The 19590-nt window shown below is 41.1% G+C and overlaps 1 protein-coding gene across 1 annotated transcript in view; it reads left to right on the top strand.

Moving 5' to 3' along the window:
* The window catches only part of MDGA2 (MAM domain containing glycosylphosphatidylinositol anchor 2), a 361344-nt gene that overhangs the window by 242264 nt on the left and 99490 nt on the right, over window positions 1–19590 (top strand). The window contains exon 9 of the mRNA XM_034062525.1: window positions 5448–5741. Coding sequence (XP_033918416.1) covers window positions 5448–5741 — 294 coding nt within the window. The remainder of the gene's footprint in view (window positions 1–5447; window positions 5742–19590) is intronic.

Below are 19590 nucleotides of genomic sequence, written 5' to 3'. Positions count from 1 at the left end.
CCAGTTTCAAAAAATAATAGTATGAGGTTTTGAAAGAGATACTAACACTTTTATTTTTCAAGTGATAACTGTCTGCTTTAGGAAACAGATTTAACTGCTGAGTTAAACTCCCCCAGTACCTGCTTAGCACTTCTTGCTTGGCTGCCACCTGCCTCTGCTTGCCCCACTTGCAGCACCTTTACTAACATACCCTTGTTTGTGCACGTTTGCTCACATACCCTTGTACATTTGCTCTTGCACCTTTGCTCATGCGCTTCAGCTTATGTGCCCTTGTTCACCCACCTTTGCTCATTCATCTTTGCTTGTGCACCCTTGTGGTAAGTGATAGGACAAGAAGAAACAGCCTCAAGTTGTGCCGGGGGAGGTTTAGAGTGGATATGAGGAAAAATGTCTTCACCAAAAGGATTGTCAGGCATTGGAACATGCAGTCTGGGGAAGTGGTTGAGTTACCATCCTTGGAGGTGTTTAAAAGATTGGCTCTTAGAAACATGGTTTAGTGGTGGGCTTGGAAATGCTGAGTTAATGGTTGGATGTCTTTTCCAACCTAAACAATTTTGTGATTCTCTTTCTACACCTTTGCTCACACAGACTTGCTTTCCTCCACAGCAAGCTCATCCACCTGGTCCTGGGGCCTCCCTACATATTCGGTCATAGTAAAGGAAGAAAAACATCAAATTATTAACATTCCCTCAGTTCTCTAATTTCCCCCTTCCTTGTCTTCCTGATTTCTCTGTGGCCATTGCATTGATCTGAGTTTCTTTTGTGGCTATTTTCAGCTTTATTGCTTATGAAAACAAGTCATACACAATCAGGCTGCCAGTGCCTGTCAGTTAGTGTGTTGCAAGTCCCCAAACCCGCTGATATTTTTTGACCCTGTAGCTAATTTAAGCCAAATTTGACAGCAGAATAGACATCTTGGAGTTAATTAAGTGCCTGCATGTTTGTGAAAATAAATAGATCGGTATAAAAAAGGGAAACCCTGCAATAAAACCCTCCCTGAGCAAAATTCAGTGTTGTCCTTCTTCCTAATTAGACAGTAGAGAATCAGTATCTGAGTTAAGGGGAGACCCAAGGCCATACCCACTGTGTTGGGAACAGAGAAATAAATTGTGAGAGCTCACTGTCTCCAGCACTGTCAGGCAAATGTGATACATGAAAGCTGCAGCTAGGTTTCTTATTTATGGCCTTGCCCACAAAATGATTTATTTTAATAGATGGCCTCGTCCCTCCTCTCTCCTTCCCTGTTTCCAGTAACAAGCACATTAATAAATACAGTAAACCATAATAATACATCGGCTGGCTTAAAATGTGGCAGACGCTGGTTGTGTTGCACAATGCTAGAGGAGAAGATGAATCAGGTTATTTTAAGGTATCTTTCCATCTGGGGTATGATACAGCCTATCTTATCAGCCTGCCTACAGACCTCAGAGTCTCTGGTCCTTATCTTGGCAGTGTACAGTTTTGCAGTACTGTTATCTCTATTATTCAGAAAGAAAATTGAGTTAAATGGGGGGTAAATTACTAGCTCACAGTTGCACAGGACCTTTTTGGTATGCATCTTTTTTTCTTTTACTTTATTTTTATCCCCCCCCCCCCCCCCCCCCCCCCCCGCCTCCCGATGCATGTCCTGTGCCATTCACTCTCCTTTCTTTCCAATGCCTCCAAAAGCTGAATGCGACCATGAGAAGCAGTGTGTATTCTTTCTAGATTTCTTCCTTATATGATTCATAGTTTGAGTGCACAAATCTCTGAATTTCTCCTGCCCTTTGATCTGAGATGTTTCCTGCAGCTGACAGGCTTCTGCAGCTGGAGCTTGGAGCTGGTGCCTTCTTGCATCCCCACAGTGCAGCTCCATGGGACACAAGTCTTCATGAGCCTTCAGTTGCAATCATACATCTCTATCCGCCTTCCTCTCTAGGTGCACCTCATGGACACACTAAATCTGTCTGTTTATTCCTCACATGACTATGGGTGCAAGTGCCTCACTGTGTTTCACAGGAAAGAACTTCCTAATATCTAAATCTCCCCTCTCTCAGTTTAAAGCCATCCCCCCTTGTCCTGTCCCTACATGCACTTGTCAAAAGCCCCTCTCCAGATTTCTTGTCAGCCTCTTTAGGCACTGGAAGCTGCTCTAAGGTGACCCTAGAGACATCTCCAGGCTGAACAATCACAGATCTCTCCGCCTGTCTCCACAGCAGAGGTGCTCCAGCCCTCTGAGCATCTTATTGGCCTTCATTGTACTCACTCCAACAGCTCCACATCCTTCTTATGTTGGGGGCTCCGGAGATGGACGCAGTGCTGCAGGTGGAGTCTCACAAGAGCAGAGCAGAAGGGGAGAATCACCTCCCTTTTCCATTCCTGTTTCAAGAGCAGGTTTGGATCAGCCTCCACACATGAAGCTAGCTTTGCTTCTTCCTCACTCATCTTTTGTCTTACTTCCATCACAGGCAGCAGTTGTGTGGGACCACTTGCTGTGTTGAAGGCAAACCTTGTTCCTGGCTTAGTGCTTGGAATGAGAAGTTACAGCCCTTCTCACCCAGAAAGTGGGTGATTTCTGAGGCTAAGACAGGGTGTGATTTTATAATCCAGACCTGCTGCTCTGTTATCTGTCTGGAAAAGATGGAGTCTGGAACAGGCTGCCAGCACAACATGTCCAGAAACAGGTCTACACAAACACTCATGTGAAAGGAATACTCATGTCTTGGACCCATCTGGACCATGGGTTTGCAAGCAGACCTGTAGGTAGCAGTGTAGGTTGGCACAGAGCAGATAGCACACCTTTTCCCTCTTGATAACAGGTATTTTGTTTGAAGACTATGACCCCATGTCATGGCCTCATGTCCTCATAGTCAGTGAATCCCTGAGGCAGGAGAAGGATGTGCTTCCCGGGGAGCTGGAGGTGCCAAGGGGCAGGGGGTGAGAGGAGAGGTACAAGGGAGCCTGCAGCATCTGTACCAACTGGGACATGCTTTAATCAAAGTACATTCACAGCAGGGAGCAGGTACACTGTCCAGGAATGGAGGGACAAAGTAAATGGGCATTTTACTGCTCCAGACAAGGCTTTATAGTATTTGAACTAAGCTGAAAACCCACAAGCCAGATGAGCTGGAAAAAAAAATGCTCAGAAGGAGGCTCTTTCCTGCAGACAGGCACTGCACGGTGTCTTTTCAAACCTTTCTCTCTAAATTGTATTTTCCTTCTTGGAACAATACCTTTCCCAGTTTAGCCTGTGTTCTCATAGAACATTGCTTTAGAAAGTGGCCCTTTGGTATTTACTTGATGTGCTCACTTTCAGAAGTCCCATCACAAGCACTTGGCTGGTGCAGGTCCAGGAGGAGCACTATGTACTTCTCAGCAAAAGGATGGGATTTAGAAATGAGGGAGAGGAGAGTGCACGCGCTTGTGGAGAAGTGCAGTCAGAATAGCTCAGAAAGCCACAGAGCAGCCTTCATCTGATCCCTCTGGCCCATCCCTCAACAGAGGCTTTTGGGCATCTCCGTGAGGTGGTTCTCATCTGGGTTCTCTCCAAGTTATTCATGTTCCCACGGCCCTGGCCTGTGCTCAGGAACTGCTGTGACACATACAGGCATAAGTGAAAAATAATAATGTTTTATTAATTTAGGGAATGTTTTATTAAGCAGTTTTCCTCTTTTTTCTTCTTTTTTTATCTGAATTATAAAATAATTTTTCATTTACTCTCCTGTGGAAAAAGTTATTTCAGCTTTTACATGTCCCACAAGATTCAGAAGGAGCTATTAAAGCCTTCAAAACAGCTGAGAACAGCATTTTGGTACCTATGAAAGTCCCTGATTTAAGCTTTGATTCCTAGCAGACTTGTGAGATCTGTAGACACAAGGTAGATCTCAGGGGAAAGCTGGAACTATTTCTCACTGGTATGAGTCTGTGGTTTCTGTGTCTGGGGGCCTGAAAATAGTTTCTGATTATTTTTGCCTGTAGACAGGAGTTACAGTGCAGGCTGTATTTTGTCAGTCCTCTTATTCAAGGAAAGTAGTTGAGGGCAGGACAGTGTTGAGAGGTAATGCTCCTGTGAAGGAATACTTTAAAGCAGAAAGCATCTTTCCCTGTGATTCAGAACAAAGACCCATGACAGCTGAGTTTTTAGAAGGCACAAAAGGCAAGATATGGTGGGCAGTGTTTAAATCATCTTTTCCCACATTTTTACCCACGACACAACAGCTTTTACCCCCTTAAGTAAGGGTCGATGGTGCCAAAGGCACCATGTGTGATCTAGAGACAAGCAGCTTCAGAGACAGCATTTTGGTTTGTGTTGCACTAAGAGAGGAGTAAGAAATTGGCTGTAAATCTAATATAGGTATGATGAGATGGGAATGATAATTAGATATGGTAAAACCATTCTCGTCAGGCCAGTGGAGCTTGCAATGCTCTCTAATTCTCAAAAGCTGTCACCTGAATGGCTGAGGCAGAGAGGCCACCACTGATGAGACCAATGGTGGAAGCTCACTGTGATACACGTCAGGCTTTTGCCATGGTCCCCTGACATTTCTGCCTTTGCACAGGAGTGGCTCTTCCCTGGGGAGTAAGCTTTACTCAGTGCCGAGGACTGGCAGTTCAGAGCTGTGGCTGATAGTTCAAGAGGCAGTGGGGCAATTAAAAGTCTTGCTCTTGCAAGTCTGTGGAGATGAGAAAGGATGGGTCCTTGGGCATCACCAGCTCACTGTGCAGCAGTGCCAGGTATTCCTGCTCCAAGGGAGTGCTTAACTTTTTCTGAAAGCAGTTGTTCACATGTCCAGCTGGATTTCTTAATGCAAATCTCTGTGAAAAAAAATCACCACTTTGATAAACCTCCTGTTGCCAACTGCATTTTGGTTTCAGGTTTTGAATTCTGAACTGATTTCTGAATTGGTATGATTCTTTCCCATTGTGTGGCCATTACAGGCTGGATAAAATCAGCAAGCTGTCTGTTATTGAAAAAGGTTTTTAGTGCCAAATGCTCATGAAAAGGAAAGCCATAGCTTGCAGTGACAAAGGGCTAGCTGTGACCAGTGGTCCAAGTGTGCTGATGTATGGCATATTGGTATATATAATGACATACCTGAAACACACACGGAGTTAAGTATGTTTCATAGCTGGGATTCATGAATCTTACTTGAACAACTTCAAGCAGCTGAAAACCTTCTCTCATAAATATAGTAGCATTGCACAGTCTTCCAATGTATGTCAGGTTGGACAGGGCTTTGAGAAGCCTGGTCTACTAGAAGGCGTCCCTGCCCATGGCAGGGAATTGGAACTAGATGATCTTTAAAGTCCCTTCCAACACAAAACATTCTGTGATTCTATGTAGTCAACATATGCTGTCTGTGTATAAACAACTTCTTGATATGCAGCTATGACTGTAACAAGCAAGAAAGCCACCTGATGTCTCTGCAATGCTAATTGTTGAACCGTCTCTTTTTTTTCCTTTAAAGTCCCACCCAATTTGACTGTTCCTCAAGAAAAGTCACCCCTGGTCACCCGGGAAGGGGACACAATCGAACTGCAGTGCCAGGTGACAGGGAAGCCCAAGCCCATCATTCTCTGGTCCAGAGCAGACAAGGAGGTTGTGATGCCGGACGGAGCAATGCAGACGGAGAGCTACGATGGGATCCTGAGGATAGTGAACGTGTCCAGGGAAATGACAGGAACCTACAGGTGCCAGACAAGCCAGTATAATGGGTTTAATGTGAAGCCCAGAGAAGCTTTGGTACAGCTCATTGTACAGTGTAAGTAGACCCTTATTTTTTTTCCCATGTAGTTTTGCTGAGCAAAAGAAGTTGATTTATTTCTCCCCTAAATACACAGAAGGAAGTCTTATGGTTGTTACATTTTTTGATGCTGTGTTGTTTGGCTCTCTAGTTCCCTGAATCCATGATTATAGTGTAAATGTAGAAGTAAAAATTACATAGGAGCCCCATTTATATTAAAAAAAAAGTGTAAGGCATTCATTATTTTTCCAACGCCTAGCTTCAGGTTTCTTGACACAAGAACAAGAACATGAGATAGGGCAATGTATTTCTGTAAATACAGATCTGATACTGATCTCATTTGTTGATATTATGTAAAAGAAGAAGAAAAAAATGAGTGAAAGAGATGTTCTGTCTTAGCTGATCTGCATGCAGATCTGCATTGTCTGCTCGGTCTTTGCAAACCAGCAGCATCAGGAATGGGAATAAAAATATCAGAGGAAATCAATTATTTTGCAAATGTTCAGTGTTTATTATTGGAAAATGAAAAGTCTTGTTTGATATGTTTTATGGGGAATAATGAGGCATTCTTTGTTGCTGTGTATCTCATAAAGTTGTTCATTAAGCGAGTTTCATGTCTGTTGTATTGTTGGTACTTATTCTTACTTTTTTTATAAAGTGACTTGTATAGCCCTCGTTTATTCTAGTTTCAGATACCCAAATATTGTGGCAGATTTGCTTTTTACCAGTGTTCTGTGCTCAGCAAAACTGACCTCTTTTGGGGCCTCCAGGGATAAGATGCTGCAATATACATAGTTATTACTAATAATCAACTGATTTGTTTTTTAACAAGGTCTGTTGTATAACAAATTATTTATGCACTTGATTACATGTTGTGATATTTGCAGTGCTTTCATCAGAGCTATTTACTGGTGTTCAGGCATAGCTTTTCATCAAAGTGTGCTGCTGTCCCAAGCACCAATCATGCAAACTAGAGCCTTCTTTCTTGGGCTTCTCCTTGTTGTGGATTCATCTGCATTAGGACTGGCATCATCCTACCTCCACTGATGTATCTAAACCTGGAGCAGAGGTGTCCAGCTCCCTCTCTAGGGGTTGCAGAAAATTGCTTGGATCTTAGCTCATCCTGCAGAGAGGTCTTTCCCTAGAGCATAAAAGGAGTACTGGGGTATTAGTTTCCTACAGAAGGCACTTTTAAAGCAGATGGATTGTTGTAGGGAAGACAATCTCCTGTGCGAACAGGCTGGACCAGACATTATTCAGAGCTGTGGTAGCACTAGGGAGAACTTACTCGCAAAGGAATTTTTACTCAGGTCGTTACTACTATCATTACTAGTGTTAATTCTGATGATGGTTTTTATGGTTATTGCTAGGACTACCTCTGAGAACACACATTTTTGCTTTCAGATCTCCTACAACAAGCTATCATCATTGTAAATGTTTAATTTTAGCTGCACAGAAAAGGTGGTTTACAGAAGGTGAACACCATTAAAAGATAGAAGACAAAAGACATGGAAGGGCAGACTACAGGATACGTGGAGAGGGCCCCAAGTCTATCCTGTAAATGGGCATGCCACTAGGGCACAGGTCATTGTCAGAGCTGGTACAGCTTGTGGAACTGTGTCCTGAACCCCCCAACCTCCCACCCCCTGCCCCCAGCATGAATGGTGCAAGAGGAGGGTCAATGCCAGAGAAAATATAGAGAGCAGAAGCACAATTGCAGGGGTTTTCGATTGCTTCAGTTTATCTGTTGTATTCATGGAAGCCGGATGTGGTATGCTCTGGCTATTGCAGCTTTGCTGGGACACATCTTTGTCATCTCTTGCAAATGTGAAAAACACAAGAAAAGATTAATCTGTACAGTTGTAATTTAAAGAAAATCCTTGTGAATACTTGTAGTGATACTCCCAGCCTGTGGCTCTTGAGACCTGGGGTTGGACAGCTTGGAAGACAGTAGCAGCGTGGCTCATAAAAATGATTGGCTAAAACTACTTCCTCATAGATCAGTGGTGATCTCAACCATCACATCTGAACAGTGGTGGCTGAGAAAAGTGATAATGTGCAAGATTTTTTAATAGCTTGGACTGAAGATTGGCATGTGTGATGGCTGCAGTCCTTCATGATCTTGAATGCAGAGAGGAAACATAAATAATAAACTCAGTAAAAGCTGATTTCCAGAGTCCCTGTGAATCTCTGAATAAGAACCATTGTACAGTGGAGGAATGGTTGTCATGAATAAGCAGGAGGGAAAGCAGCATCTTTCTCCTTGCCTGTCACTGATTTGCTGTGAGAACTAGAGATTTTGTTTCTAGACACATCAGTCCTCCATCTTAGCCATTTTGTTCATGTTCTTTTGTTGTCAGTGTATATCACCTTTTCTATATGTCTACAGAGTCCAGCATGATTATTACAGCATTCTGATTTGGGTTGATTGTGATGATGTGTGGAGGATGGCCACATGGATGATGGCGCAGCCTTCCAGTATCTGAAGGGGACCTACAGGGATGCTGGGGAGGGACTATTCATTAGGGACTGCAGTGATAGGACAAGGGGTAACGGGTTGAAACTTAAACAGCAGAGGTTTAGACTGGATATAAGGAAGAAATTCTTTACGGTAAGGGTGGTGAGGTACTGGAATGGGTTGCCCAGGGAGGTTGTGAATGCTCCATCCCTGGCGATGTTAAAGACCAGATTGGATGAAGCCTTGGGTGATATGGTTTAGTGTGAGGTGTCCCTGCCCATGGCAGGGGGATTGGAACTAGATGATCTTAAGGTCCTTTTCAACCCTAACTATTCTATGATTCTATGATTCTATGACATTCGGGTAATGCAGGCTTCTTCAAGTAATTTAGTATGTGGAGGGTGTTCCTGGTGAAGCAAGAGCTTCACTAGGAAAGTCCTGGAGGTAAATCCAGCCCAGCAGTTAAAAACAGCAAAACTCCAAAGTAATATCTGGGGCAAGCTAGCAGTCCCATCCCTGCTGCCAAGAATTTCTTGTCTAAAGTTTTTAAAGATCTTCTTTTTTTCTTTCTAAAGTTCTCAGAGAGCTTCATGAGCCCAGAGGAGCCCTGTTTCATGCTTTCAGATAATAAAAGCAATTTTCCGCTTAGGTTTTTGGATGTTTTTGGGGAGGGGGGGGTTGGTTGGTTGGTTGGTTGATTGGTTGGGTTTTTTGGGGTTTTTTTTGTTATTTTAAATCCTTGGAACCTCAGTTCACTTTGGGATACTGGAAGAACAAGTATTCAGAAGCACTCTTGACATGGCTCTGTATTAACAGCTGTAATGTGTCCCACATTTTGCCCTGCAAGACTTCGAGTCTTTCACAGTCATAGAAACTCTTTTGATTATCCAGCGAGGTCTGTATCATTTATACTGGTCTCCATTTCAAAGCTTTTGAGCAGACACTGCTATTTTTCTCATAAGGGAGGCAATAATGCATTTGTGTTACAGGAAGAGACAGCTGAGTCTGTTTTCTTGGGGAACATTTCCCAGGATGTGGACAAGGACTTCCCACCAGCTTCACTTCTTCAGGACCTAAGTCAGTCCTGATGGTCCCAGTGGGTGACTCCTGCTGACTTCCAAAGGCTGGTGGATGCACTGCTTGCATTGCTATTCCTTTACATTATTTTACTGGTAGGAAAAAAGCTTCATTTTTATGTATTTTTTTGTATTGCATTAGATGCAGCCATTTACATATTCTGAAAGGGATGAGAGAAACAACTTGAAAATGGTTATAACAAGTAGCAGTATAACAGGTATTTACAGATTTTTCATTAATCTGCTCTTGTTTAGATTTCTACTCATTCAGATCTTAGCAAGTGACAACTTGGAGACAAATGGACAAAACAGATATTATGTAATGCCTTGACTGTTTTTCTTGTGGGAGGAAAGTACATGTGTTCACATTGACTTCAGCATCATTCCCATAACTAGCATGGCATTTATACAATTGTCATAAAAATCAGTTCTTTTCAGTAATTTTGTAATATTTACTTTAGATACTTCTGTGAGTTATAAACAGGGAAAAAGATATTTAATTAGACATTTATATAACAACTTACTGATTTCATTTTGTGCATGGTGTCTGGGAACGTAAGCAGATCCATTTATGGACGTTGATAGCTGGATACATTCCCATTTTCCAGCACATCTTAAGGGTTTTTACTTTTGAGAGTAGGACTTTCTGTCTCACCAAAGTGGTGTCACAGGGAAAATCTTTCAGTGGAACTGCTGCTCTAGGTCATATCTATTGGCTCAAACTAAAGAAAAATCAAATATAAATTTAAAGAGAAAGGCTTTTTTTTTTCCCCTAAATTTGGCCCTCTCTTTGTTCATGTGACAAGTTTTAGCAGTCTTTCTGTGCCTCACCTCTTTTCCTCTGCAACGCCTTTAACCCTGTGCTCAGTGGTGTCAGGATCCTAGACTGTGAGCTCGTTGGGAAACCATGCTTTGATTTATGTGCTTTGATACAGTTTGTCCTCAAATTGTGGTGTAAGAATGTTGATATTTCATGTTTACCATCAAATTCTAATAGGAAAATAAAAATGCATGATGGAGAAACCAAGAGTAAAGGAAGACTCATCTCCCCTAGCCCAGGTGCCTTGGACAAGAATTAGCTGATGTGCTTTTTGATACACTTTGAGTCATGTCATACTTGTCATGTCCTGAAGTGATTGCTCAACAGTAAAATACAGTAAAGGAGGTACTGTTTTGAAGTCTATGTCAGTAGGCCTTAGAGAAAAATTTAACTTAAAATTTTACCTATCTGAATGTTAGGTACCTGTGCTCCCTGGGTGTCTATGGAGAGCAAAGCATCCACAGAAAGCAGCAGAGCCTGTCTTACAGAAATTGTCTGGGATGGCTTTTCTTTGTTCCAGTTCCCTATCTCTAAAATAGAGCTAACAGTTTCTACCCTAGAGGTTTTGGAGATGAGATTCTGAGGATGCTGTAGTAATGAAAGATTTGTAGTATCTGATTTGATCAATAAGCCTAGTATCCTTTGCTTATTGCCATTATTATCCTGTGGTGTTTTCTTAGGTGTATTGGCATTCGTCACAAGCTATGGGCTTTACTGACCTTGAAATTCATTGTTTGGCAGATTTTATGAATGCTGCTAGCTTTTCTTGGAGAGAAGAGCTAAACACCTTCACTGGGATTTGGTTGGTGGTGTTATTGTATTGTCCACCTCCCCTAGGAGACTGGGAAGAATAAAAGTCCACTTTGTAAGGTGATTAATTTCTTGCTCCTTTCCCCACAGAATAAAAGCAAGATGAAGCTAGTCATGATGCTAGGGACAGAGCTGAAGGTTGTGTGTCATCATAGATAAGCCATCAGCAGAGCCTGGTCTGTGAAGTCCTTCTGGCAGTCGCTGTGCAAACAAGGACAGCACTTAGAAAGCAGAGATTTTCTCAGGATCCATGGATATTATCTTGGTGTCTCTGCCCTGGAGAGGAGTTGGCAACACCAAATATCCTGGTTTAATGTGCAGCTAGCTCCTCTGCACCTTTGCAGGGAGTTTCTACATGTGCAGCCAGCTCCTCTGCACCTTTGCAGGGAGTTACTACATGGTTTTCATCTCTGCTCCTATCTATAGTATGGTCAATGTAAGAGCCCTTCAGAGAATGGCATTTATCTTTCTGTATCTTCCTTCCACATCTTTGAGAGCTTTTTGCTCTCCAGGGGCAATGGTGGAAGGGTATTCACTGAGTCCAGGAGGATCCCTTCAGCAGGCTGAAATGGCATAAGCAGTTTACTGGGATGACTGGGCTAAACATGCAAAAACAGCCTGGCAGAGCAGCAGTGCCAGTGTTTAATTGATTTATCTCTCAAGCATTGTTTGCTGCATGCCTGCGAGTGGGAAAGGGAAGCTGCGTGGGGCAGAGGAGGCACATATGTGACTGTTGAGAGATGTGTGATGGCTCCTGGTGATTTAAAGTGTTCATGAAACAGCACCGTTGACGTTTCTTGGTGCTGCAAGACACGCTGTTCATTTCCCCCAAAGCAGGTGATCAAAGATGAAAGGTGCTAGTTCAGACAAAGTCCCAGCTCCTCCTAAAGCTTGTTGCCTGCACCTTAGAGGACCCATGAGAAGCCCCATCAGCCATGAACCTTCCTGCCACAAGCCCAGGAAGGTCTCTAGGATGTGGTATCTTTGCTCTGAGTTGAGAGGGTAGCATCTGAAAAGAAAGGGCTCCTGAAAGTGATTTGTCCTAGCTTAGTTTGAGAAGGGCGCCAAGACAGACAAGTGGGAAGTGGGAATTGCATGTGGTGACAGCACTCTGAGTGCTGCATCTGTTCGCTGACCATTTTCTGGTGTGCAAATTTGGGTATATAAAAGTTTAAAAAAATGAATGAATGCCTGCTGTTGGCAAACAGGTGCAATCCAGTAATAATTTAAATGCACCACTTTTATTGCTAGAAGAGAATGCTCAGGAAATAAAAATGCCATCAGGTACAATATAATCAAATGTTTACATCGTGTACATTATCAAGTGATAGTAGCAGAAAGGACAGAATCATTTTTCACCATGGACATTGCTGCATGTTGTGCTTGCATTTTATATACTCCAGTTTTACTTTGGTGCTACATAAAATATTGTTTATAATATAAACTACTTTCCAAATGCATTGGTTTCCAAGTACTTGTAAAGCCTCTTAAAACATCAAAATTATTTCATGGTAACCTGGTTGGTATAGCAGTTGGCTGTATTGTGAGGCTCTGAACTTCTATTTCAATTTGAGTTTTAGTTTGTATGACATTTCTACTCAGTAATGAATTCTAAACAATTAATGAAATCATGCTGAAAGAGGATATTCTTTGGGGATTATATTTGAAAAGTAACAAAGTTAATTAGTAGGAGATATAAGGCTGAATTATGATCTCAGGTGCATCATTGCAAATCTGGGGTGTATCGGTGGGGCATAAATTAGTTGTACAGGTTTTCCATTGGCAGGAGAGTTGCGAACTGGGTCCGCTTTGATTTGATTCTAGATGTTATTTTCAGTTGAAGATGGGAAAAAATAACCTCTCATGCCTTAGGTAATTTGGCAGCTCAGAAAAAAATGCCATATCTGTTCTGTCTAAATATGTGTCTGATTAAATATTAATTTATAAATATTATATAAATAATGAAATAAAAGGTTTTTGCAAAAGAAAGGAATGAAGTGTTCTCCATCCAAAATAGAGCTAGAATTAATGAGCTTAAAGCTCATGGAGATTTATGAAAGTAATTGTGAGAAACTTCTTAACAGGTAAGGTAGCTAATCCCTGCAGTAATTTGCCAGGACAATTACAGACTCTGAGTCCATGGATGGGGGGCTTTCTGTCTGCATGGACAAAGCCCTTCAGGGTGTAGAGATGGGCAGGAAGGGAGTCATGGACCAGGATCACTACTTTACTTTGGAGACGTTCACAGTGAGGTCCAGCTCCAGAGAAACATGCTGTGTGGTACCTGGGGCCATGACAACAGCTCATTACCTGAGAAGATTTTTGCACTCCAAGTTCTTCATTGCTATTGCTGGGCACAGCCAGGTGAGTTAATGATATTGTTTCATGACTGGTCATCAGGAGGGCAAGTAAAACTCTCAGAGGGTGAAACCTAGATTTTTAAATCTTACACAATTTTCACTATGAAAACTTATTAAAATATTATAATCAGAAAATAACGGAAGAGTAACTGGATGGGGAAAATGTCTTAATTTTTAAATAATCACTAAAATCTATTTTTAGGCAGGTTGAAAATATAATGGAAAGCAATATTTACATTTTATATTCATATTATTTACCTCAGTTATACTTTTTTTCTTTTCTTCCCTTACGTTACGATTAAAGATTTGAGTGGCAGAAGTTGATTAGTATTCAGAACAAGTGTTATATAACACAATACATTCCCCAGCTGTTTAGGCTTATTGCTTTCTAAAAAACTTCCTTCTCTGTAGATATGATTTGGTTTTGATTTTGGCTGTTTTTGTTAGGAGAGAGGGCAAGCTAAAACAGGGCTAGAACTGGCCCTTGCTACTTTCGCGTTTCTGGGCCAATTTTCATGTCTTTTTGGAGTATGGGAATAAATAAATGACCCTAACAACTTTAAAACTTCAAAATAGATGCTGCTGCCATTTACCTTTATCATTTTGTTTGCCTTCTGAAGTTACTTTCACCATCCTGGTGTGTTGTGCTGGAGGAATTCCTCATCCCTGGGTTACAGATTTTCCCAGGGTTGGTTTCATATGGCAGAGATCCAAGCTGCCTACCTGAACCTAAACGTTTTGTTTGCCCTATGGTGATATATATTTAGGCAGTCCAGATACTGTGACAACTGTCTTTGTGTTTAACCTATGGGTGGATTTCCCAGCTCCTTGATTCTTAGTCTAGAAAGTTTCCAGATTTTTTTTTTCCCAGAAAACTCTCTTAGTGCTTTTATATAAAACTATGGTCAAATCTCTTCTGTAAAATCCTCAGTGAAAGCTGATAGAGAATGATTTCAGCATAGTGCATAAACAGTCATGGCTTTCTATGTAATTTATCTGAATACAGCAAGGGAGGAAATGGATGGAAATAATAGATAGCTTGGTGAGCAAAGCAAAATACTAGGAGCTTTTTGGCATTTAGCAGGGTCAAAGGCAATGTGTGTCTAGTGACCTGGAGAGGTAAAGAATATGTGAACACTGGCAACGTGGAAAGTTGTAAATGACAATGAGATAATTTGAATTTTTTTCTTATTTAATATTAAAACTGTAGTCACTGAGAAAATTTCCCGAGTTATATCTTTTTCTTGCTAGAAATTCCAAAAGACAGCAGGCAGCAAGTACCCAGAACCTGAAGCATAAACATGGATGTTACTGGGAAAAATTGGATTATTCACAGAGGTTTCTTTTAAACAATTGGTCATGGAGAAGATAGTCTTACACCACAGAGCATTTCACAGCACCGTCTGAGGGCAAGACCAAAGACAGTCTTCTAGACAAAATGTTTCTTGATTTTTTTAAGAAGTGAGAATGAGAGGAGGCATATAATTGCATGTGAATGTTGCATAGCTAGTTTTTTAAGAGAAGAATCAGAATAGGGTATCTTTGAATGCTCTGCTTCTGGAGAAAGCATACAGGGTCTGAGTAGTCAAATTGATACTCCTGTGAGAAAGGCACTTTTAAATCCATCACTGTTTCTTTGAGGTTTGTTCACAGAAACTTGCTCTCTCTTAACTATGGTAGCTTTTTGCTGACACTGGCATATATCAGTACTTCCAGCAGTTTCAAGGTAGCTCCATGAAGTTAGGCTATCCCCTTGAAGCTCAAGAGAGACAAGGTTAGCATGAAGCAAACAGCATCTGTGTTCCATTAAAAACCTTCAGTTCACAAGACAGTAGGTTGAAAGGAGGTGGAATTTGGGTTTGATTCATGCTGATGCAAGAAGATTGTGTCCCTCCAGAGCACATTGAATGCCCTGATCTTAAATGCTGCCAAGCCGGGCAGGAAGCCTCCAGTGTAAATGTAAACTTCTGAAAGTCAGGAAGATCATATATTTGCATATATTCGCTCTTTATATCAAGTAAGACCAGCAACTTTCTGCAATGTTTCATGCTGCTTCTCCCCAACATGGTCTTTAGGATTGGATAAACTATTGAAGTGATCATAGCCTTTTATCTTTAATCATGTTGAGTTTAAAATTCATTCCAGACTTCCACTGAACCTGGAAGACCTCAAATTTGTGTCTAGGCACTGACAACCAGCTGAGTCATCAGGACTTGGCCTTTCAGTTCTTGGAAGTGCTAATCATGGAAGTTGCCACCACCTTCCTCCTTACTTCTGTCTCCTTTTCATTAGGCTCCTTGCAGGGTTGTATTGTCCAAGTGTGAATGCAACCTGCACATGTACCCAGTTAATTGTGATTTTTGCCACTTTAGTCCTTAGCATCTGACTGCCTGAGCTGGAAATTCTCAAGCAAAGTGTTGTGCTAGAGCTTAAAGCCCACACCCCAGTTAGCCAACTGATTTCCTATTTACTCACATTACAAGCCTTTTTGAAGAAAGACACTGATTTTATCACAAATATCTTGTATGCTCTTGCTGTATTTTGAGTACAGAAGCTCGATATGAAAGAGTCCACACTGGCGTGAATTTTATTTATTTTATGTTTATTGTTTACAGCTTCATTAAGAGAGCAACATGTATCCCATCTGCAATGAATTCGTGGAAAAGGAAGACAAAAGGACTTCATAATAAGCTCCAATATCCACAGAGACCTCCTATATTTTGGACATATCTAATACTGATTTTGTGCCTGAATTACTTTAGCATGGCCATTGTTTTGTGCCTCCACAATTGTACTCACATTTTCTTTGTAAAGGAAGTTTCATGTCCCAAAAGAGCAAAACAAAATAAGTTCTGTCTAGGAAAAACATCCTATTTAATATAATATCATCAACCTCGAGTGAGTTTATTTGAAGCCATTTTCCGATTCACTGGTATATATTTTTAAAATATAAAAGCCTTATTTCCTAGTGGTGAACATGGAGATGACTCCTGTCATTTTGGTGTTTTGTTTGTACAAGCCAGAAGGGGATTTGGTCCCACAGGTCAACAGTAGAATTAATATTTGCCCTGGAGAACATTAATTTGAATCCTTGATGGACTTCAAACTTGGGTGTTAATTAGTCCAGGTGTAATGAGATCTGTGAATCTCTCTAAATTATTACCTGGCTCACTAATTTCTGATCTTACAAACTTGGATGTGGCAACCCATTTGCTGTCAGATCTATATTTGATCAGACTCACTTAGAACAAGTAACAAAAGCATCCTGATCTTCCTTTAGCTGTGCTCCCTCTCACCAAGTCATGTCAGTTATGAGATTAAAATTTTTAGAAAGATCTGGATTAGATTTAGATTAGATATTAAGAAGAAATTCTTCCCTGTGAGGGTGGTCAGGTCCTGGAACAGGTTGCCATGAGAATCTATAGCAGCATCATCCCTGGCAGTGTTCAAGGCCAGGCTGGATGGGTTTTTGAGCAACCTGGTCTAATGGAAGGTGTCCTTGCCCATGGCAGGGGGATTGAAACTGGACATTCTTTAAAGGTCCTTTCCAACCCAAACCATTCTATGATCTATGATTCTATCATTATTAACCTTTGCAGTGATTCTTATGCATACACCTAGTAATTACTCAACCATATGGAGCCTACGACCCTTCAATACTAATGTTCATCATAGCATCTCTTTGAGGTACTTGATCTAACCCGTGAGAGTTTGATCCTGAATCAAAACATCAGTATGCTGCAGTGTGAAGGCAGCATCTAGACATAATGATGATGAAAAAGCAAACTAGAACACGAATGTTAATGTTAAACGATCTGTAGAAATGAATGAGAAACATCTTGCATGGGTTGTGCCATTTGTGCCATGTTGGACACTTGCACAGAGAGATCTGTACATATCCAGCCATATCTCACTAATCAACTAATCATACTCCTTCACAGTAGCTCATACATCTTTGTTGTTGAAAATTGATAATTACCAGCTTATTCCTCTTAGATATATTATGCAGGATGATTGCTATGACCCATCTCAAAACTTGGAGCCCCTTGGAATATTGCTTAATCTGGGACAAGTCCTTCAAAAAGCCTCCTTGAGAAGAAATTTTGATAGTTGCATTTCTTTTTTCCTTTTGTGAAAGAAGGAAATTAGCAGTTTATAGCTGCTCTTAAGGGCAGCCTTGATTTTCTTTTCAAATCAAGCAGGGCTTCTGAGAAAAAAAATTTCCATGTCTGATATATAATCAGTGCCCGTCAGACTGAAATTCAACAATCTATGCTCACTGATTGCTTCTAGCTAAAAAATGCACCCACTTCCCAACTACCTCTTGTTATCACACGTATGTATGTATTTTAATATCATCTTTATCGTTTGGCATACCTGAGTCCATCGTTGCATGCGCTCTGACAGGTGCTGCACTGTGCATCACAGTCCAGGATGAGCATGGTTGAGGTGCTGAACATGTATGGAAAGATTGAGGCTATAGGTTTGAAGGTACAGCTTGATCTTGCTGGAAGAGGGTTTGTTCTGTGGGGAGGAGAGTGCACTCACTGTGCTGTGCTGCAGTTGCTGTGAGGAGACAAGTGATCTTCTGAAGCCAGCATCTACTTTGCTTAAATTGTGTGAATACAGGATATCTTCATTCATCTTCTGATTAATCTGTGGAAGTGTTCTGAACTTCAGGGGGCCAAAGACAGTATTTCCCCATTAGTCACAGCTACATTAGGATTTTTCCACATCTTGTCGATGTTGTTATCTTTGTTAGAGGGAGTAAGTTTGTGGCCTGATTGACCTTTTTAAGTCTGGTATTCAATTTCTAGAGACTTATTCGTAATCATGGAGAATTAAAAAGCTCAACCATGCACATATTAAAACAGTTCGTGGTAGAGAATACAAATACTTTTATCTGTTTCCCCATAACCCTTGCAGAAGCTTCACTGGGCACCTGAGAATCCATACAGTAAAAGAAGAAAGTGCAACAGAAACATGGTTCATTACTTCTGCTCTTCATCCAATTCTTTGCTTTGTTGGGGCATTATTTTTAGGCTGATGTTGAATTCTCATGTGGTCTGGAGGAGCTTAACCCTTCTACTGTAATGCAAATGTGCCTCCCTGTTTCCGTCATGTAGTCTCAGATAATCGTGTCTGAATTGAAATTCCTCTGAATTTTAATTGCAAGGATTATTGGGTGGGCTGGCAGCCAATCCAGTAATGGGACTTAAAATATAGTTGGAAGGGATTTGCACCACAAGAGTCTATGGCTTGTTTAAGATGTCTTTGGCTTATATGCAGATGTTTTATAGGGAAGTTTATTTGCCAGAGGTTCAGAAGTGCCTGTATGAGGAGAGATAGTCTGGGGTCCATTTTGGAGTTGGGCCTTGCATGGAACTCGAAGGGTCTTCATTTTTGCACATATCAGACCAGTGAAGGAAGCATCCAGATAACAATGGGAAGGTAGAGCTCAAAATCATCTAAACATGTCCAAAGGTAAGTCAATACTTGGAAATGCCTTCAATATTGAATGGCAATGTCTCAGGAAAGAAAAATAGATTAATAATGTCAGCAAGAATGTGAAAGGAGGAATTACCAAGGTAAGACTCATAAAGCTTTACTTTCAGAGTTGAATTTTGCTTGAATGAGGCATGCAGGTTGTTCAGATTCTTTAAGAGCTGATTCATGCTGATCCTGCAGCAGCATCTCCTAACTGGTGTTTGAATAAGATACAGAGAATGGCAAATGTAGTCCCTGTATTAGAGAGGAAGTAAAATAGATCTAATCCAAGCAAGAAGAAGCCTGACCAAGTTTCTGTGAAACTTTGAAAAGAAATTGTAAGGTGACTGAAGAAGTTAAAGTTGTGTATAAACTGTAACTATGGTTTGACAAAGACCAATGAAAATTGGTCATTTTAGATTGATAAATGAATTTTGAGGCAAGGGAAATGTGGAATATGCATTTGTATTAACTCTATAGAATTCTGGCTTGTAGATCTTGGTAGAAACAGTGAGTTCATGTATGTCTAAGAAGTGACTAAAAGATCTGGGTCAGAGACAAGCAGCAACTGATAGCTTTTGAAAGAGAAATATTATTCTGAAGGGAGGTGTTCCTGAATAAGTAGTCCTGGGGATAGTAATATTTAATGTCTTGGTGATTATGATAATGTCTCAGAGGCACAAAAGATGGGCATGTTTCTATGGAAGTTGTTGATACCGTGCAGTAAATGCCACATCCCACAGAGTAGTTGTAGTTACTCACCAAAGTTGTCCTGGGATGGCCAGAAGCAATTTATCTATGCTATTCTTGCGCTTTGTTCAGGCTTTTACTTCTGATTCTCAAAAGTAAAATTAGT

This window comes from Melopsittacus undulatus, chromosome 4 (genome assembly GCF_012275295.1).
Source record: "Melopsittacus undulatus isolate bMelUnd1 chromosome 4, bMelUnd1.mat.Z, whole genome shotgun sequence".
NCBI lineage: Eukaryota > Metazoa > Chordata > Aves > Psittaciformes > Psittaculidae > Melopsittacus > Melopsittacus undulatus.
The sequence above is the reverse complement of the archived record's forward strand: the minus strand, read 5'-3'. Positions and strand labels throughout refer to the sequence as shown.